The sequence below is a fragment of the Strigops habroptila genome, chromosome 13, assembly GCF_004027225.2.
Source record: "Strigops habroptila isolate Jane chromosome 13, bStrHab1.2.pri, whole genome shotgun sequence".
Taxonomy (NCBI): Eukaryota; Metazoa; Chordata; class Aves; order Psittaciformes; family Psittacidae; genus Strigops; species Strigops habroptila.
Window position 1 is genome coordinate 4,547,795 of NC_044289.2, and position 19,740 is coordinate 4,567,534.

Genomic DNA, 19,740 nt, shown 5'->3' on the forward strand with positions numbered 1-19,740 from the left:
CAGAGGAAAACTGCTATTCTGGGGCGAGCGTTAACCCATTGATTTATGTTTGCACACATTTGCAAGTGTTTGGGAGCTAAAATGGAGCCAGGATAAGCATAAACCAGAGAGGTTTGAAGTACTTTAAAATGATGGTGGCCAAACTGGCCTGCCCAGCTGTTCATTCTTCCCCTCTCACCTCCCAACCTGAGCATTGTGCGCTGCTGCCCAGCTTGGTTTGACAGCTGCTGGGTGTTAGATGATGATTCTTCGATATCTTTATTACCAGATTTAAAGGTAAATCCTGCTACTTCCAGTTAGCTGGGGAGGGACAGTTTCGCTTTTGCTGCAGGTAAAAACAACCCTTCCTAAAGTCACCGGGCCACTAATTAACACAAACTCATGGTGTTACTTGAAGCAAGGTTTCCTCTTCCAACCCTGTCAACTGAGCACAGCTCACCAAAGCCTTCAGGCATTTCAGAAAAGCTTTGGGGTCGTTTGGGTTAGGCTGGCTTAAAATCCACCTTCCCGAGGAGGTGGATGAAAGGTGTTGACTGAGGCATCCCTTTTCCCACTCCTCTTATCTCCATCTAGAGGGGGCTGAGTGGGCAATGGCAGGGAGGGCAAACCCTTTCTGCAAGCCATGGTCTTGCAGAAAGAACCCAGCAGTACCCAGGAGGTTGCATTAAACTTATTTTTCAGCCCTGGTTATGTCATGGGGCCCTTGTCACTGGGTTGGAGGTGTGCTAGATTGCAGCCCAGCCCTCGTGCCCATTGCAGAGACACTCTGCTATTCCTCACAGCCACCCCCTGCTGCTGTCTCCCCACTTGCAGAAGAGCATTGCAGCAAAAAAAAACCCCAAAAGAATATTTTCTCATTAAAGGAAGAAGGTGCGGAAGGGGAGGGCGAGGCGACGAGCAGGGAGATAGATTGTGCTGTGGTGCTGAGTGTAGAGAAGCTGTACATTAATCATTGAGAGGAGAGGGGGGAAAAATCCTACAGCTCTATCAGGAGAAAGTGTTTGTTGGTGTGAAATGATGCTGCAAAGGTCCTGGTGTGCCTGTGGCTCGGTCCCCGCTCGGGAGCTGCTCTGATCCCAGCTCCCAGGCCCCATTGCTCAGGCTGGGAACACCCGACCCCCCTCCCCTTGGCATGCAGTGCCCTCCCTACTCTGCAGTGACCTGCACATCTTTAACGTCTCATTAATTCTGTCCCCCGTGCAGGATTTGCCCATGTGGGAAAGAAGAACATTGTAAATAACATCCCGAGCATTGCTGCTACCAACCATCTGAGCAGAGTGCAGCACCCATGTGAGTGCTGGTCCCTTTGGGTACCCCTGGGTACCCTTGTCCTAGGTGCATTTCCATTTACACAGGGATTATGAGGGATGCTTCTGCTCTGGCTCATGAGTGCTTGTGGCGTGGTGCTGCTGCAGCTGCGGCTGGAAGGAGAGGTGCTGGGCGTATTTTCAAGGTAACTGATCAAAGAACTCAGCTGGACACGCAGTTCCCACAGTTGTCTATGTGTTCCAGTGTCCCCTGTCTGTCCGACATACATCTTGGTCCTTTGAAGCACTTTCAACCCTGCTTGGAAGAGGGAGAGTGATTGCTGCACAGTACAGCTGCCCATGGGTTCTTCTTCACAATTAATACTTTTACTATTACTATTACTAATAATACTATTCATACTATAAATGCTATTACTATTACAACAACAGCAAAAGAAGCTGAAGCTCAGTCTCAGGGCTCCTGTTAGCATCAGTACACACTAGCACTGGGCAGAAGGGAAGCTGGGCATGTTCTCAGCTGAAGCGCTCTCCTGCTCACACACAGGACCTCTGGGTGTCAGTAGTTACAACTGAGAAAATTGTTATTTATAGGTGGAATGAAGTTTGCAAAGGAGACAGCTTCGTCAGTGGTTAATAAAAACCTAATGCTTCCTCTGTTCCGACAATAGTATAGTATTACATATAAAGTTTTGTTTGGTCTTTTTTGTGTTAACTAAAACTGCATAATGTGTCTGTTAACGCTGGTTTTAGTTAAAAAACCTGCTGTCTTTAAAAAGATGGGGGGGGGAGGGAATGGTGTTGGTAATGCAAAGGTTTTAGTCTGGACAACAAAGAAAAGTTCAGTTATTGAGTTATTGAAGGAAAAAAGCATAATCCCTGTGTGCGTTGGTTTGATCTGAGCCGAATTCTATTGCAATTTATGGCACCTGCCTTTGACTTGAGAGAAAAAAGCCTAGCCAACTCAAGCACCTATAACTGTAATAGTAATTGCTATTATTTTTAATTTTGGTACAGAAGTCCATGGATTTAGGGGAGTGTGGCTGTTTCCATCAGCTTAGTAAAACTATTCACATGGTCAAAGTTAAGCACACAGCTAAACCATTTGAGGAACAAGAATTTCTGCAGGCAGATAAGAGCCTAATAACGTGATGATGAGGGCCCAGACTTCCACAGATAGCAGAAACTAATATTTGTGATGCAACAGTCTTGCATTATTCAGTAGTTAAAGATAATTCTAAGAAACAGAACAGCTTGAGAATTAGCAAAACCAGCAATAAAATATTCTTAGCTGACTCCGGGGGGAAGGAAATTGCCATGTACAGGATTTGCATTCATCTTAATGTTTATTAAAAATGAGACAGCACTGCTTTTCCTCGTGCTCGGCTGGAATAGCTCCATGCCCTGCTGGAACCGTGTGTCCTCCCTGGCCCCTGCTCAGCTCCAGGACCTGCTGAGATCTCTCACTAACTCATGGCATATGTGGGTTGTTATTGGTGTGAGGGTGATGGGAACCCAACCAGCCGCTCGGGGCATGCAGGAGGAGTTCCCCAGGACGATGCGAGTGCTTCTGCCAGTGCTAATTGCTGATTGTGTGCCTGGTCAGGCTCCCCACAGGGTGTTTGTGCCCCCTCCCAAGGCCGTTGGTGAAACATCAAGGGAAGAGCAGCTTAAGAAAAGCTAGAAGCTGATGGCCCTAAAGGAGGTGCATATAGGTGCATTGCAGTGCTCAGTAATGCCAACATGAAGGAGTCTGCGCACTCATGCACACATGGCTTTGCTTCTGCATGTGCAGAGAAGATGGAGAAATACAACTGGGAGCAGCCAGCTCAGGCTTCTTCCTCTGGGCATCAGCTGGCCTAGGGTGCTTGGTCATTCCCTAAATGTTTTTGAACCATTCCTGGCAGTAGAAGGGCTGGCTGCTCTTGGGAGTGCTGTAGCTCACGTGCAGACCTGCAGGGCAGCAGGCAGGTGAAGGGTCTGAATGTTCTGGTGCAGCAGCCATGGGGACTACCAATGTGCTAGTAAAGACCCTGGAATGTGCCCGAATTGCGCTAACACACAAAGATCTTGTGTTGCAGGAGCAAAATCACCACCCAACTGATGAGCACCAACAGTTCAGTGCAGCACAAACGCATCTGCCTGGGGGTGTGGGAGGAACTGCTGCTTGAAACGACAAGGGCTGGGGGCAAGACATACTTCTTGCTGTAAGGAATTAAAGTTTCCCACTGCCGGACACATGCAGAAGTACCCAAGACCTCCCAGGCTCCCACTGATGTCTGCACACGTAAGACCCACACCTGCCACCAGGCTATCATTAACCAACTCACTGCAAGGGTAAGCATGCGATTAGTAGTGAATGAGCTGGGATGGGCGCGTGGGGAAGGAAAAGGAAATAAGACACATAAAAATAACTGAAAAAAAAAAAAAAGCAAGTGAGACTATTCAAAAGGGGGACTTTATTTTCATTACACTGGAGCCAGACGTCAGTGCACCAGTTCAGCTTTGATACACAATAAATCAGCAAACCCGTCACTCAGTTTGGAAACCAAGATTGCAGTGGCACTAAAAACACACTGAAAACATTGACTTTCTTCCCTTTTTTTTTTTTTTTCCCTCTTTTGTTTTTGGTACAAAAATGGTACAAACAACAATACAAAATATTTGTGCTGTTGACGGTTACAAAAAAAGGTTTTTGAACTGGATTAACGGACGCAAACTGCTTTTGCGCTTCAGCGTGAATACAGCAGAAGTCTTCCTTGAGAACAACCACAGTCATGCGGGCTGCTACACAGCTTCTCCATCGGAAAAGGAAACATGCAAAATCAGAATTGAAAGAAGAGAAAGTGCTCCAGTTACACATCTATATGTTCTGGTTGCTTTTTGCCCCTATTTGATTTGTAGCTTCAAGCACTAACTACACTATGTACACAGTGTGTGAGCAATTGCATATGGGGTCGGTGTGTACTGGAAAGAACTTTTATTTTCCCCATGGAACTGAGTTAACTTTGCGTGGGAGACACCTACGTTGTCTAGCTGCTGTTTTAAACATATGCATTCATCGTTATACAGCATTCCCCCTCCCCCCCCGTTTTTTTTCCACAGTTACAATGAAGAGCTCCAAAAGACATCACAAATAAAAAAGTCCCGTATTTTACCTTTGTTGGTTTTTCTTTTTTTTGAGACTAAACAAAGTTGCAATCTTGGCATATTGTGTTGTACAGACCCTGCACTGACCAATATCATTCTCCAATGCCTGACCGTCTACCCTATGCGAAGCAGCTGCAGGTGATACAGCCATCTCCTAGAGTCCCACTTATTCCTGGAGGCTGGATTTGGACCTAACTATCCCTAAAACCCCTATGAGAGAAGCCCAAAGTGGCTCAGCTGCAGGGGAGTGAACTCCCCACCATCACTACCTTACATCCACCAATGGCATTGCCCGGTCCAACAAAAAAGGAAAAAACATAAAGTATGGAAAATGCAAACCCAGAAGCCAAGCTATGAATGACTAGCACATAGGACACCTAGAACAGGCTTGCCTGTTCACTGTCATTAATTACCTGCTGAGTCTCCTCTTTGCCTTGAACAGCATTTCTGTGACTGATGCTTCTCCCTGTTTACAGGCTACATAATAAATAGGCTGCACTGAGGTGTGGGCCCCACTCTGCCAGCGTCAGACCTGCATGGTCCTTGGCTTGGTGATGTGCAATCTTCATGCCTAGGAGGTGTCCAGTGTGCCCCAATGCCCTGGCAGCTCACTGTCCCTGTCCCTTAGTGCAGAGAGCTGCTGTGGTGTCCCCTGGCAGTGCTATGGGCTATGGGGGTGACAGTGGTATTTTGGGAACGGGCTCGCCTCCACCTGCCTGAAAGCAAGTCCTTCCCCACCAGCACATGGTGCGCAGAGTGGGGACTTGCATGTGTGGGCATCACTTCTTTAATTAGTTTAAGTTAAGTTTAATGTTTAGTTTAGATTAGTTGGAGAACAAGGATTCTGGTCTCAATGTGTTAACCACTTTTGTGGCCTGAATTGTGCCTTCAGACAGAGTTGCTGTTTCCCCGGCCTGGCTCCTTGTAAGCCACTTGTCACCTCACTGTCACTGTCAAGTGGTGAATGGCAATGGTGAATGAGCATCAGAGTGGGGGGACAGAGCACTGACACAGTCACCTTTTCAATGGGGTCCCTTGGATTAATGTAAATTTTCTCAGCTGGATTATAAACCATAAGTACTATTAACAAGCAAAAATGTTTGCAAGCACTGATCTGTTTTCATTGCTCGATGTGCTCCTCGCTTACCTTCTGCTGTTCCCACTGCAAGGAAAGGGGCCTGATGCTGCTGCTTACTTGTGGGGCTGTAAAGCTCAGTGATGGAGGGAGGAGGAGGAGGAAGAGGAAGAGGAAGAGGAGGAGGAGGTCCTGGAGAGGGAGGTTGAGCAGAACTGGGTCAAAAGACAATAAACTACTTGGTTTGATTTATGGGCTTGTGGAGTGGAATGGCTGGATTGCAAACGCTACAGAAAAAATATCTGCTGATTTAAAAAAAAATAGTCACCAATGGAAACAGGTTGATTTATTTTTAATCACTCAAACAGTTTTGTTTGACTTAAGTTGCATAAATGTTCTTAAAAGCCCAAAATGTTTAGACAAGCTGAAGTCTGACAATGTCACCTTCATGGCCAAGTGGTTCCTGTCAATGCATGGCACGCCCCGCCGGGTGACAGCGGGGCGATGCTGACTGGCCCTCCAGCCTCCAGCCCTGCAGCAGCCATCCCACACTGCTGCCGGTCCCTTCCCTACCTGAAAACCATCACATCAGCCAAAGCCGCAGCAGATGATAGCAGGAACCAAACGCTCTGCAGCAGGGACTTACTTAGCTACTGCTCTTGAGTAAGTGGTGCCAGGTAGATTGCACAGCTTGGCTTGCAGTGGAGACCCAACTGGCATTGTGGGATCCACATGAGCATCCCAGGAGTCGCCCAAGAGCTGGCAGGCAGCAGCAGCAACCCAATGGATAGAGAACCATCAGCATCACCCCGGCCCACGAGCTGCATCCTTCTCTTGAGTTGGAGATGAGGTTACAGTGATGGACACAAAACACTGACGGGTAGTCATTAGCAAGAAACACTAAGTGCATTTTTATTATTCAGTACTTCTGCTGTGACTGGGCAGCTTCTGTGGAGGTGCAAAGCCCAGATGGTGAAATACTTCAGCCCGTGGCTTTTCGGAAAGAAAGGGGAAGAATTAAGCCTGCCCGTGGGAAGAGAGCAGTGGCTCAGGGCAATGCAGCCCACCTGCGCCAGCCGGCTGAGAACAGGGGCTGTGAAGTTTGCTGAGGGTGGCCAGGAGGAAGTGTACAGTATGTGGCAGAAGCAAGCTAAGACTTTCATAGTGGTCACACAAGCAACTGAGTTCTCAGCTATGGAACAGGAATTTGGGAAGGTGTCAGGTGCCAGCAGTTTGCCAGGCACTGCGCTTCATCTTGGCTGAGGCATGTGCTGTGTGGCACAATGTCCTCACCTTGCTGCTGCCATCAGTGCTGTCCCACTCCTGAGGCCCAAGCCATCACCTCCTGCTTCCTCAAGAAACTTGGGTGAGAGAGCTGTGAAAGGACAAACTGACCCATCGACTGACTGACCAGGACAAAAAGAAAGATCGCATCCTTGGTAGTTATTTACATACCGGTAATGTTGGAGTCCCCTCGGGCAGACTTTTACCACATTCCACTTCATACAAGACACATTTCAAATGCTCATTAATTTACAGAAATTGCATTTTATAGAAAATATGATACAATGAAATATAAAATGCACCAGGAGCATTTCAAAAATCTATAGAGACGATCTTGCAGCCTAGTATACCCTCTGAAACGACGTCCACTCATCACCGCAAGCTCTCGTCCTCTCATTCTCGCTTCCCTCCCACCCCCCTTTAAACTCTTAGCATTCAACTTGAGAATTAATAGAGATATCAAAAAAAGCATGATTATCCCCTGGATAATCACCTTCCAATATTGTGCACATTCTTGGATTTAAATGAAAATATATCTAAGCACTTTTACAAGTTTTAGCGAACCCACTGCAAAATCGTCTGCAGAATATAAAACACAGGTAATCCAAGATTTCATAGCACATTAATTAAGTGGCTCATAATCCATTAAATGTGGTTTATATTACACATCCATGCAGTCTAAATCATTTTACAAACATTAGACATAAACCCACTAGTCCAAATCAGTAAAGGAAAAATGTAATAAAAAAGCTAATAACTATTTGTTATTGGTTAAACTGACCCTACATATAAACTAGGTAGTATGCTACCATTTATAATACTGATGTTGAATTATGCCTGGATGCTGCAAAACCTCTTGCTTACTTGGCAATGCTTGAGCATATTAACCACAAGATACTTAACAGGCCCTCGTTGCCCTTCTCCTCCAAAAAACCACATTTACTACAGATAGCAGCGCCTACCCATCAAATAGAAAGGACACACATTAGCTGAGTTACACAATATTGTTGAGCTTTGGCTACTAATGCTCCAAGGCATTAATATTGTACTAGACTAACTTCATACTTACGGATGGCAAAAGTGCTGATAAACTGCTCCTGCCCTTCGCGCTGCCATGGTCTCGAGCGGAGCCACTGCACAAACCCCTGCTTCCACCAGGAAAACGGCATCGGCTTTCCTGCTAGCAGGAATCCCCGGGGGTGTGGGACACCACCACCTAACCCAGTTGGTATTTACATCACTCCGGAGGTCATGGGAGCCAACACACACCAATAGCATAAAAACAAACAACTGGGCCTTTGGTCATGTCATGATTTACTTTGTAGGGTTTAGGCAAGGGCTGTCGGAGATTTCTGTTGCAATAACCAAAGGCTTTATCAACGCTATAGTTCTATGCAGCTACATTGAGTGTGACCAGGTGGCGGCAGAGCCCCTAGTCGGTATTTTGCATCTGATAACACTGAATTATATACAACATGATGACTAGTTCACCACCTGCTGAGGCTTAAAGATGGCTGTTCAGATTTTGACTCGAAACATCTTCCCCCTCCCCGACCCCCGCATCCTCTTCCACCCAGAACGAGTCACCCCCTTAAAAAAAGAGGCAAAAAAAAAAAGGGGGGGGGGGGGGGTGGAGAGGGGAAAAAAAAAAAAAGAAACAACAAAAAAAAGAAACAATCTCCAGAGTTCCTTTTTGTTAAATCCTTCCCAGCTAGAACTGGCTTAAGGTCACAGGGAGTGCTGCCCAGGATGGTTGTATGTTTGTTTTCATCACTCCTGAGATTGAAGGGAATCTGATACATGCACCAAAAGGCACTTTCAAATATATATATATATATATATTTTAAAAACAGTGCTTCTGTTCTAAGAAATTCAAGTTAAGACAGAGTGCCTTTCACTCTCTTTAGTCATAAAGCAGGTAAACGAGCAATATCCCAGCTGACATTAAAAAACCAAACCAAAAAAAACCTGCAGCAGAGACAAGTGTTCATGCGAGACAGCTCAATATTCTAAAAAATAACATTGGAAAGGAAAAAAAAAGGGGGAAAAAAAAAAAGAAACCTCCTATGTCACCACTAAAAATAACAACACAGTCAGCAGGGGATATTAATTAAAAAAGCTGCCACATCTGTACAGTTCTTGCTTCTGCACCGGCTCTTTTTGTTAATGTTGTCGTCTGTGGGTTTGTTTTTTGTGTTTTTTTCTTCTTTTTTCTTAATATTCTTTTTTGTCTTCTTCTTTTATTTGTTTTTAAATAATGTGAGGTCAGTTTAATCTTCCTCGCCTCCCCCGTACATGTCCGCCAGTTTCTTGAACCTGGGCCCCCAGTCGTTAAGGTAGTCGTAGTCCTGGTCCCCGGAGCTAGAGGAGTTGAGGGAGCTGACGGAGCCGGCAGTGGAGCCGCTGCCCTCGTAGTCAAACACCAGCAGGGAATCATAGGGGGGGGCTGTGGGGTCATTGTCGGCCGCACGCAGGCCCTGGGAGGGGCAAACACAGGGTGTCAATACCCACCATGGGTGTTATGGTGATAGTGCTAAGAAAAAAGTGCCCAAAGAAGTGGTAAATGCTCCATCCCTGGCAGTGTTCAAGTCCAGGTCGGACGGAGCCTTGGGTGTGAGGTGTCCCTGCCCATGGCAGGGGGTTGGAACTAGATGCTCTTAAGGTCCTTTGCAACTTAAACCATTCTATGATTCTAAGGAAGGGAGTTCAGGTCAGGGTCTGGGCTGGTGGGATGTTTGGGATCCCTTTAGCAAAACTAAAAGAGGAGGGGGAAAAGAGAAATGAGGATGGTGTGAAAATGAGGGTTCTGCAGCTTTCCCATGCTTGGATACCCCCCTGGTTGAACCCTCCCGGATGCCCCCAGCAGAAACCCACTAACTCCCAGTGCCACTGTAAAAAAGCCGGATTGAGTGGGAGGGGAGTTATTTCCAAGGATCCAAGTCTGGACCTGGAAAGCTTTCAGTTCTGGACAGCACGTTGTTTCTGGGGTTGCCTGTTAAGATTTCCAGCTTGACCAGCACTCAACCAATAACCATTATTTGAATTTTGATGATTTGGATTCCTTTAGGAAAAAAACCCCAATATTGCTCCTAGCAAAATTCTGCAATTAAGAGAGACTTGGGATATGAAATTCTGGGCAGAGGGTTGGGAAGCACTGCTGGTCCTGTGCATTGTGGGCAGCAGTGTAGGAAGGCCACGGAAATGACCTCGGGATATGAAGAAAAAGAATTGCTTTGCTGCAGCCCAGCATCAGGAAAAGCCTGGTGGAATAGACCTGCAATAAAACACAATGTTCTGCATTCATACCTTCCAAAACCCCAGTCTCAGCATGGGGAGATGGAGCAGGTTTTACCACAGCAAACAGCAGCCGGAGTGTGTGTAAGAGTGAGTCTTCACGCACATGGATGTGTGTAAATGTGTGTGTGAAGGATGGGCAGGAGCAAAGGAAGAAGAAACTTTAATGATGAAAATAAGAAAAAAAGCACAGCAGGAAGTGGATATAATAACAGAATTAAATTGCTATAACATTTATTTTTCTAACTTAGAAAATGAATGGTGTGTTTTGTCTCGGAGGAAATAATGCATCGATTGGTTTGTAACCACTCAATCACTCAAAACTAAAAACAAGATAAGAAACACTAAACGGATAGATATTTGTACAAGCAGATAAAGGAGCAGTAATCTAACACAAAATAAAGAAACCCTCTCTCATCTGAGATGAATTTCTCCGTTCTGTAAACTCTTTGAGGCTTTAGACCAAATAGAACTTACTAGGAAGGCACAGACTGGTGAAGTAACTACAGGAGCCCCAAATGGGACCTTAGGCTTTGGGGAACCCACGCCGCTGCCTTGCCACCACCTCCCTACCATGATGACACTCCTTTGCCCACATCCAGATAACTCCTTTACTTCAGTAGCTGCAATATTCCCAGTAATCCAAGGGAGACTGGAATCAGGTTATACTGCCCAGATGCTGAAAAGCATGGCGTTTGTGATATCTACAGATCAGGAATCTTCGTCTTTTTGCTTGCACTTTGGCTTTTTACAGGCTCAACGCCTTTATTAGGCCAAGTCCTGTGTCCTTTGCTCATGCCACTTATTCCCCTAGTTTGCACCTGACTTCTCATGTGAGTAATAGCATCACTTGGTCTGTGCAGCCAGGAAAATGTTGCATAGCTGATCTTAGCTGGCTGCTCAAGCTTTTAATATGTGACACAAGACACCCTACAGAACATACCTCATTAATAAAGTCACCAATATCCCCTGGATGTGGGATTACTGGTCTTATAGGATACTGCGGTTCAGCACCAATAGGTCTTTCATCCACCCTTCTGACTCCAGGTGTCTTGTTCAGAACATGATCCATGGTCTCTGGCTGCTGGAGCTGGCTTAAATCATAATCCTGTAACAAATGGAAAGGCACGGAGTGAAACGAAGAGCTTTTCGTTCAGATCATCTGCTCACCCAATGTACAAACAAGTTGAGAGGTCTAATCCTATTCCAGCTGAAGTTCAATGGCAAATCTGATCCGCAGGTGTGCAGCACCTCTAACTATCTAAATTACAGATGAACCTGACCTCTGAGTAGCTCATAAAATTGACCTCCTAAGAGTGTATCTTAAAACATGAGTAAAATGAAATATTTAAATTCTTTGTGAATATTTTATGTGGCGTCTAAATCTTTGGGATAAAAAACTGGCTTTTGTTTGCATGTGCACAGGGATACACGTAACTTTTAATGAAATATGCAATATAATGTAAAGACACTGCTGGTAGACATATTATTGCAATTATGTTTCTACAGAAGTAAAAACATTAAAATGTGCATTGCATTTATGCATGTAGGCCTTTCAAAGTAATTATGTTCTTTCTGCTCATGAAAAATCCCAACAGAATAGGTTTCTATCAAGGAATGAGAACCAGGTAATATTTTATTAAAAATGTATTCATGTAGGTAATGGTGTTTTGCTGCTCTTCCTTTGCTCTTATTTTTAACAAATCCTTTCTAAAATATTTAAGCCTACAGCGTAGTTGCCTGAAATCAGATACTTCAGCTGGTTTGAATGCTTATAGCAGCACTTTGTTCTACCGGTGAAACTATTCTTGTGCTCAGACGGGGATGATTGAATCTCCAGGAGCAATATTTATAAATAACTTGTCAGTGACGAGAAAAAAGAAATCCTAATTGCAAGGATTTTTCTGTGAAATAAGAACTTCTCAAGTTTTGTGCAAAGTCTCTGCCTCGGCTCCCCAAGATGGCTATCGCCAGGCTCACCTGCTCGCCTTCAGATGCCACTGGGACCACCCTCAACCATGACTTTAGGACTCAAGCAAGCAAGAATACAGCCACTATACGATGCAGAGTCACATAATTTGTGTGAACATTATATTTGAGAGTGTCACAGGCTCTTTACTTAGGTAGGAATAAAAACCCCAGTGTCTTAAACATGAGCAACCAAACTTTGCTATTTTAGTTGAGGAAACACATCCTTAGCAGAGGGAAAGCACATCCCAGGAGTGCAGGCGAGGGAAGTTTTCATGCAACATCAGCATCGGTGTCTGTAAGAAGCCACCGCAGAAAAGCTGACGCATTCAGGCAGACTGTGGCTTAGGGCTCCGTCACCAAGCAAAGCTTTGCCACCATACGCTTTGCAGTGGAAAAGAAAATCCCCAAATGTATTTAGACACTTCTCACAAACCACGTTCAGAAATTAAAAGAAATTAAAGAAGCATTAGAGATGATTAAGTAAATGCAGGGAAATCCCACAGAGGCTCTAGGTTCAAGCAAGCCAAGGCAAGTGCCTGCAGCCACGGTTCTGGGGAGGGTGGTAGCTGCTGGCTGGGTTTTATAAGGTCTCTGATGGGAATGGTAAAATACACAAATTTAATGACTGAAATAACATAAATACTGTTCGAATATGAGTGCAGTGGATTGATTTATTGTCCCTCCCCAGGAAGTTGCCTAGGGGGTAGAAAAATCCACGTGGCATCAGACTCCTGGCACAGTCCTGCTTCCATGGCAGAGTCCCAGTGACATGCTGAATCCCCTGGACCTCCACTGGCTCTCACTGATGCCCATGCCACACCAGGGAAGTCAATACAGCTGCCTGGGCACAAACAAGGGGAACACAACCCTTTGCAAGTACTTTAGTGAAAATACTGTGGTTTCTGCCTTTTTGAGAGTACAGATTGCACAGCTGCTCTTTGGCCAAGACCCACAGGCTCTTCTCACCTGGTCTTCCTCTCCACCTCCCTCTTCATCGTACTTCAGGATATTGTCCCTGACGTCATCCTCAGGGTCGATCAGGAGCTGCTTGGTGTGGCGCTCCTTCTCCCGGCGCTTCATCCACACCACGAACAACAGAACCATGGCTGCAACAGGGAAGAAGCTCGGTGAGCTGCAACCTCACATGGCGCAAGACCAGGCTGCGTGGGCCAGAGCGTGGTGGTGTGTCCCAGTGCCCCACCTGCCCTCTTCCATTATGGAGAACCTCAGTGGCTGCTAGTAAGAGGAGTGTAATTTTGTCCTATTCTATGTTCTCCTTCATAAGGGAGAACTCAGTGAAAGCTGTAAATGCTGTGACAGGCCTCCACTACAAACATTTCTTTAAGATCCATCACCAGTGCTGATGGGGCTGATTTTTACCAGATGTAAAACACATAATCAAATGGAAAGCAAACAGGCAGTGTGAAACCTGCTGCTTTCTGAAAAGATTTGATCTAAATCCTGAATTTTCAGGATTAGATTTCCACCTTTATTTTATTCAGGGGCACAAAATAAAAGTGGAGGGAAGAGAGCTGCAGAGGTGCGGAGAAGCAAATGGGTACAGATGGCCCACGTCTTGTGCACAGGCAGCTCTTCCCCCAGTGTGACACAGCAATGCCCATTCAGGTCACAAGCCCTGGTCATGGGAGTCATTTTGCTGCTGTTTGCAGTTGGCCAAGAAAGACTGGTTTGAGGAGGCTGCGTAACGCTGGGTGCTGTAATTGGATTTGGACTCCCTCATACTCCTCTTTGGTACATGAGGAAGGCTTTCTAGACTTCCAAGATCACATTAGCCAGGACATTAGCATACACATTTGGCTACTGACTTGCAAAGCAGATCTAAGATCATTTAAAATCCTTTCAGAGAGCAGGGCTAGCTTTGTAGAACAAGGGAGAGCAGATCTGGTAGCACACAGCCAACCTCCTCAGGCATCAGCATTTACATGCCAGGCCCTGTCAAATCTCTCTCAGCACAGTAACAGTGAGAGATGACCAGTTCTTACCACGAGAAGTTTCTCCCAACTTAAACAACTTTACCCAAGGGGAATGCTGGCTCCCTGATCCACAACCTCATCCTTCTCAAGTACACTCATGTCTCAGAAGCTGCGCGCTCCCTGTGACTTACTCTGTGGAAGCTGCTCTGGGAACCTAAGTCTCCACTAACGTAAGGCAACCAGACCTTGTCTTCTTCAAGAACCTGTTAATACGCTTGTTTTTGTTCTCATACTCAGTAGCTGCAAATAATGACATCAAAATAGAAATTAAACCTGGGCAGCTGATGCAGTCACACCTCCCAGTGCCTGCTTCCCCCTCCATTCTCCATGCAAGCCACACACCAAGCTGTGACAGTGGCGATCTGCATGAGAAGGGACAGATGGATGGACAGTGGAGGTGGGAACACATGGCTGAGGTTTGTTTCATCTGAGTCAGCTCTTGACCATGCCAAACCAATGCATCCAACACAAATTAACCCATGCAAGATGTAAGATCCTGAACGTTCTTTGTATTTTTCAGCTGCACAAGCAACCAGTTCTTCTTTCCCTACCTCTTCACTGAGCCTTGGTGTTGCTTCACCAAGGGCAAGGATGGAGAAGAGACCAGACCCTGGGGACATGGGTGGGCAGCTCAGCCTGCAGCCCCAATTTGTGAGGAGGTGGTGAGGAGGATCCGAGTTCTTCCTCCCAGCACCAAAGTGTTTATACCCAACAGGAATTCAGTGAAGTGAGTAGAAGAGGATTGGACAGCTAATTACTGCCATTGTGTGCCAACTGGCTGCCATCCCCGCCTGCCAGCTAACAGAATTGTTTTCAGATAGTTCAGCATTTCTTTAATGCTTATCCTGGATCTATTCAAGAGAGAAAAAAGAAAAGGGAAGAAAATGTAACTCTTATCGGCAATATAAAGCCTCAGCTATTTAGCAGACTATTGAAGTTCTTTTCTCGTTGTTCCTTTTCAAGTCTCTCACAACAAGATACCTGCCTAGTCCACAAAGACAATATTATAATGGTTACTAGGGTTTATCTTTTTCTCCCCCCCCTTTTTTTGATGCTACTTTTTCATGCAGTTGTAGAAAAAACCTGTGCCATTAACGCCTTTACAGCTACCTTGGAAAAAAAAGGGACCTTCAAAGTGTCAATAGTGGATGTAGCGCACTCTCCTTCCTTTTATTCACTCTGCAGAATGGAAAGTGCTATTACTGCTGTTAGACCCATTTTCACTCTGCATGTAGTTTTCCTTGAAATCTATTGTCTTCACCCTTCACAATTTTTTATTGCATTGCTTTCCTAAATGTGTTATTTGTGCAGCTAATACATCAGGTATTGGGAAGAAGAAAAAAAACCTTTGAGCAAAGGAAAAGGCAGAAACTTCCTTCACCTGAGCAACCTCAGATCTGTTCTCTTGCTGCTTCTTCCTTTTAAAGCCATCAAACTTTGACCGGCTGACTCAAAAATGGACAAATAGCACAAAAAAATCCCGCATCTGTCTTCTTCCAGGCTATTGTTTAGAGGTCACGATATAAAACAGATAGAAAGAAGGCAAAACACTGGAAGGATGTAAATGTAAAACTGCTCATCGCATATTACATTTTTCATCACTGATACAGTGCTTTTGCAGCTCTTGAAGTAAAAAAAAGTCAATTAGAATGACAACGAATGTAAAAACAAGCTTTTGTAATAAAACCCGTAATTTAAAATGGGATAATGTATCTGAAAATGAAAAAAGGAATCTCTTAAATCAAATGTCCTTCAGCTAAAGTTAATTTCAGTCAATGGGATTTTCAACTTTTTAAATCATATTTTAGCACTAGATTCATGCAAGACCAGCAAAATAAAAGCCCCATGTTTAAATCACCTTTGTGGCTTCCAGTACATCACTCCTGCATATCCCAGAGTACCAAACGTGGTGGGACTGAGGAACACCACATCTTCTTCTGGGTGTGCAACTGTGGTGTGTTTGCAACAAATGCCCTTGCTGAAGAGAGCAGCCTGGAACATTTTGCCACTGGGACCCCACACTCAGCGAAGGACAGGAATTGTGCATCGTGGCTAGGCACAGGGATGCTTCCACTGGCTTGGGTGGGCTGGAGAAGGAACGGGACTGCATGGCCACAAACACAGTTTTCTTGCTCATTCTCCAGACCAATACAGTAAATCAATTATACAACAATATATTCCCATTGCTGGCCCAGGAGGGTGGATGTTTGCCCAGAGATGACCCATTCTCTTAATGTACCACATCATATCCACATTAGATGACATCTGTAGCATACGTTGCTCTGTCTGCTCTCTGTTTAAACACATTGGGGGTAAATATTAAATGTGATTTAGCACCATAACTCCTATTAGCTTTAATGGGAGTCCTATGGTTTCATCCTGTGTTTCTTGATGAATATTTACCTCATTGTTCATTTCAACGCTCGTTTTTATCTATTCCTACTGTGCCAACTCCTGCTTGAAGTTATAATGGTATCATTTTTATTTTTAAGTGTGTGCACACATGGTTATTGGTAACGCTCATGCAAGCTTGGGACTAACAGCGTTGCTGGGCTAAAGGGATGGCTTTGCCTCGAGCAAAGAGATGGCCAGCCCTTCTCTGCGATGCACTGCCAGCTCTCCAATGCTCCTGACAAACTGGGGATCCTTCCTCTTAAAGCATTCATCATCCACCATGATTTTAAAATACGTAATTTTACAAGCAATGGGAATAACTATCATTGTCTTTTCCTTTTAACAACCAAAAAACTACAGCTATGCACTGGCTTGGCCAGGGACTAGCCAGACTCTTACAACCAGTGCATGAGGTACTGGGAACCAGTATATCCACAGCCAGCCAGGAATCTGAGAACTATGGGGCAGTCTGCCACAGGATTTTGGACAAGTCGTTCAACTTAGTCCTGCACTCACTACCTACAAGACATTGTCAGGTGTAATGATGTTTGTAAAGCTACTGGAAGTCTTAGAAAGAAAAGCCCGATGCATGCAGAGAGTGCTGTGCTCTAGCTCATTCTGCTGATGCTGCAGTGAAGGAGCTTCAAAGGCAGATGTGTGAATCACCCCCCACAGCTCAAAGCTCACAGCTCTGTCTCTTGCATGGAGCTTGCAAGGGTCTGGAAAAACACCATGTATAAAAGTGGGACAAAAGGGAATGGGATAGGAAACCTGATGTTTCCCAGCAACGTGAGCCTTGTTATACTTACTGAGTAAAATGATGATGCAGATCAAGATGGCAATGATGGCACCTGTGCCCAGTCCCGCCGCAGCCACCGCCCCAATAGTGGTGCAGTCGCCATTCTCGTCGCACGGGCACACCTTCACTTTGATGATGGACGTGTTGTACAAGGGGGGGTTTCCCGAGTCTGTCACAATGATTGGCACATCATACACACCCGCTTCCAGGTACGTGATTCGTAAACTAAGCTGGGCGTAATCGCCTGGAGAGACCAAGACAGACAGATGGACAGATGACAGACACTCTGGTAGAGCCCTACAGCCACACTTGTAGATGCAGGGCTCCTCTGCTACAGCAGTCTTCTGAGTCCTGAAGAAGCTATCAACAGCACACCCGGACAGGACAGTTTCAGACTTCTGCCCTAACAGTTGGGTCAACAATCAGCCTGCGCTTTGCAAAATATTGTGTTTGCACTGCTGCACTAAACCTACCTTGATGCCATTTGCAAATCCAGTTGCATGCGTTTAAAACAGCATGAAATGCAAATAGTAAAGCATCGATGATGCTCCCTCAGTCTGGGCTGCCACTGTGGAGGCTTTCTGCTCACCCACCCTCCCACATTGGGATTTTTGGGAAGCCCATTGCCTGTTGATGACATGCTCAACCAAGCAGTCCCTCTTGTGTTCCCTCCCATGGAGACACAAGAGCTGTGGGACTGAGCCCTGAGCTGTGAGGGCACAAGCCATTGCCCCTCAGCGAGAGGGACCAGCTTTGAAGCCAAAACCAGTCCGTGGCACCCTGATATTTTCCATCCTCTGCTGAAACTACCAATAAGAGGAGCAATTATGGCCATTTGTGGTTATGCACTGCAATGTAAAAATCCTTCACATGCTGGTAATCTTCACACTTACCTGGCCCTCCTTGTTCCATGGTAAATTAAAAGGCTGCCTTTATGCAATTATGGTCAGAGAAATGAACATTGATCCTGATTGTGGCTTATGACAATTACACTGGAGGAACATAAGGAAGACTGATAATAGCTTTTTCCCTCTTGGCCATTATGGATGATTTATACTCTGCTCACTACTGATAACTGTTCATAATTATGAACTGCATTAAAAAAAAGCCAAGTGCCAAGGCTTTTAGAGTTATGCTGCAGGTCTGATACAAATCATTTCTGATTAACTATCTTGTCTATAACATCGGCTATAATGTGCTTTAAAAAATAAAAATCAGATAAAAAAGTAGGAAAGTTTGGAAGTTTGAAACCACATGTGGCCTCATTAGTGAATCAGAGTCCAAATGTCCTCAGGATTGCCTGCCCCATTTACCATTCAGCCGTGTTATGGTCCAGTTCTTCCTCACTGCAGATGGCACACTTGGCAGCTCGAAGACAAAGGGCCCGACATTTGGATCGATGTCAGCATCCGCGGCTGTTATGTTGATGACATTCAGGTTTGGCTTTTCACAGATCTGTGCCTCCTTTGGCAGGAGCTCAGGAGCATTATCATTGATGTCGATTAGGTAGATCTGCAGAGTGCCAGTGCCGCTTGCAGGGGGTATACCTGAGTGGGAGAGGCAGAGACCAATGACCACCACTTGAGAAGCAGCAGGACTGACAACAGCCCCCTCTCTGCCATCCAATTTCAATAAACCAGGATTTTCACCCTCCCTCCTTGGACCTTATTAGGGACATACTGCACTTTCACGGTCCCTTGCTTTAAGAGGTATTATTAAAAGTTCCCCAAGCCTCCTAATGTTGCTGGTTTTCACTCCTGCAGAACATTGAGGTTGAGTTCTGCAGATTTGTAGCCTACAGCAATGTCCTTAGTCAAACTCTAAAAATACAAGCAGGCGACGTCAAGTTGCTAGTGCAAATTTTGGTACTGGCTGTTTTGAAGATGAATAACCATTAGAAAGATAGCTAACAAGAGGAAGAAGACGGCTTGGAGGGGAAAAAAGTAACTAATCTGTTGGTCAGCAGTTACAGTAGCACTTACTAGCCAGTATTTAGATTTGCAAGCTATTACACTGCTGCAAAGAACGCCCATCCCACAGTCAGCCCTAGCTTCACCAGCGAAAGGTCTCTGTTCAAAGCTATGAGCTAACCATCATCAAGCACATTGAGTGATGCTACTAGCCCATGCCAGCAGCAGTGTGCCCCAACATACAGTTCTTCATCCTCCCTACATTTGTCCCTAACAACAGGGATGCTGCAGCACAGCAGTCTCAGTCCTCCAGCCCCTTCTTGATGAAGAGCCACATCTGTATGACTAATGACCACTTACACAAAGTGATACCTGCCTTGGCAAGAGAGACCAGCCTTCCCAGAAATGCTGCAGCATTTTTAATTCCTCTCCCCACATATACAACTGGCAGCTCTTTGTTGGCCTGCCCACTGCCTCCCTTCCCAGGCAGCGTTGCTTCAGCAATTCTTTATTGAGTTTGTATTTTCAGTTCTGGCTCTTTCTCCCAGTGCTGGACGTAAAGCTACACAAACTACTTCCCCACTAGGCTTCCAAGTGTTGCTTC

The 19,740-nt window shown here is 45.4% G+C and overlaps 1 protein-coding gene across 3 annotated transcripts in view; it reads right to left on the reverse strand.

Annotated features, from left to right (window-relative positions):
* Window positions 1-3,704: 3,704 nt before the first annotated feature.
* The window catches only part of LOC115615267 (cadherin-4), a 460,442-nt gene continuing 444,406 nt past the window's right edge, over window positions 3,705-19,740 (reverse strand). For all 3 annotated transcript variants that reach the window (XM_030503209.2, XM_030503210.2, XM_032920281.1), the window contains 5 exons: window positions 18,540-18,773; window positions 17,237-17,470; window positions 13,006-13,145; window positions 11,012-11,176; window positions 3,705-9,251 (listed from right to left, as the gene is read on the reverse strand). In XM_030503209.2, coding sequence (XP_030359069.1) covers window positions 9,045-9,251; window positions 11,012-11,176; window positions 13,006-13,145; window positions 17,237-17,470; window positions 18,540-18,773 — 980 coding nt within the window. In that variant the 3' untranslated portion in view covers window positions 3,705-9,044. The remainder of the gene's footprint in view (window positions 9,252-11,011; window positions 11,177-13,005; window positions 13,146-17,236; window positions 17,471-18,539; window positions 18,774-19,740) is intronic.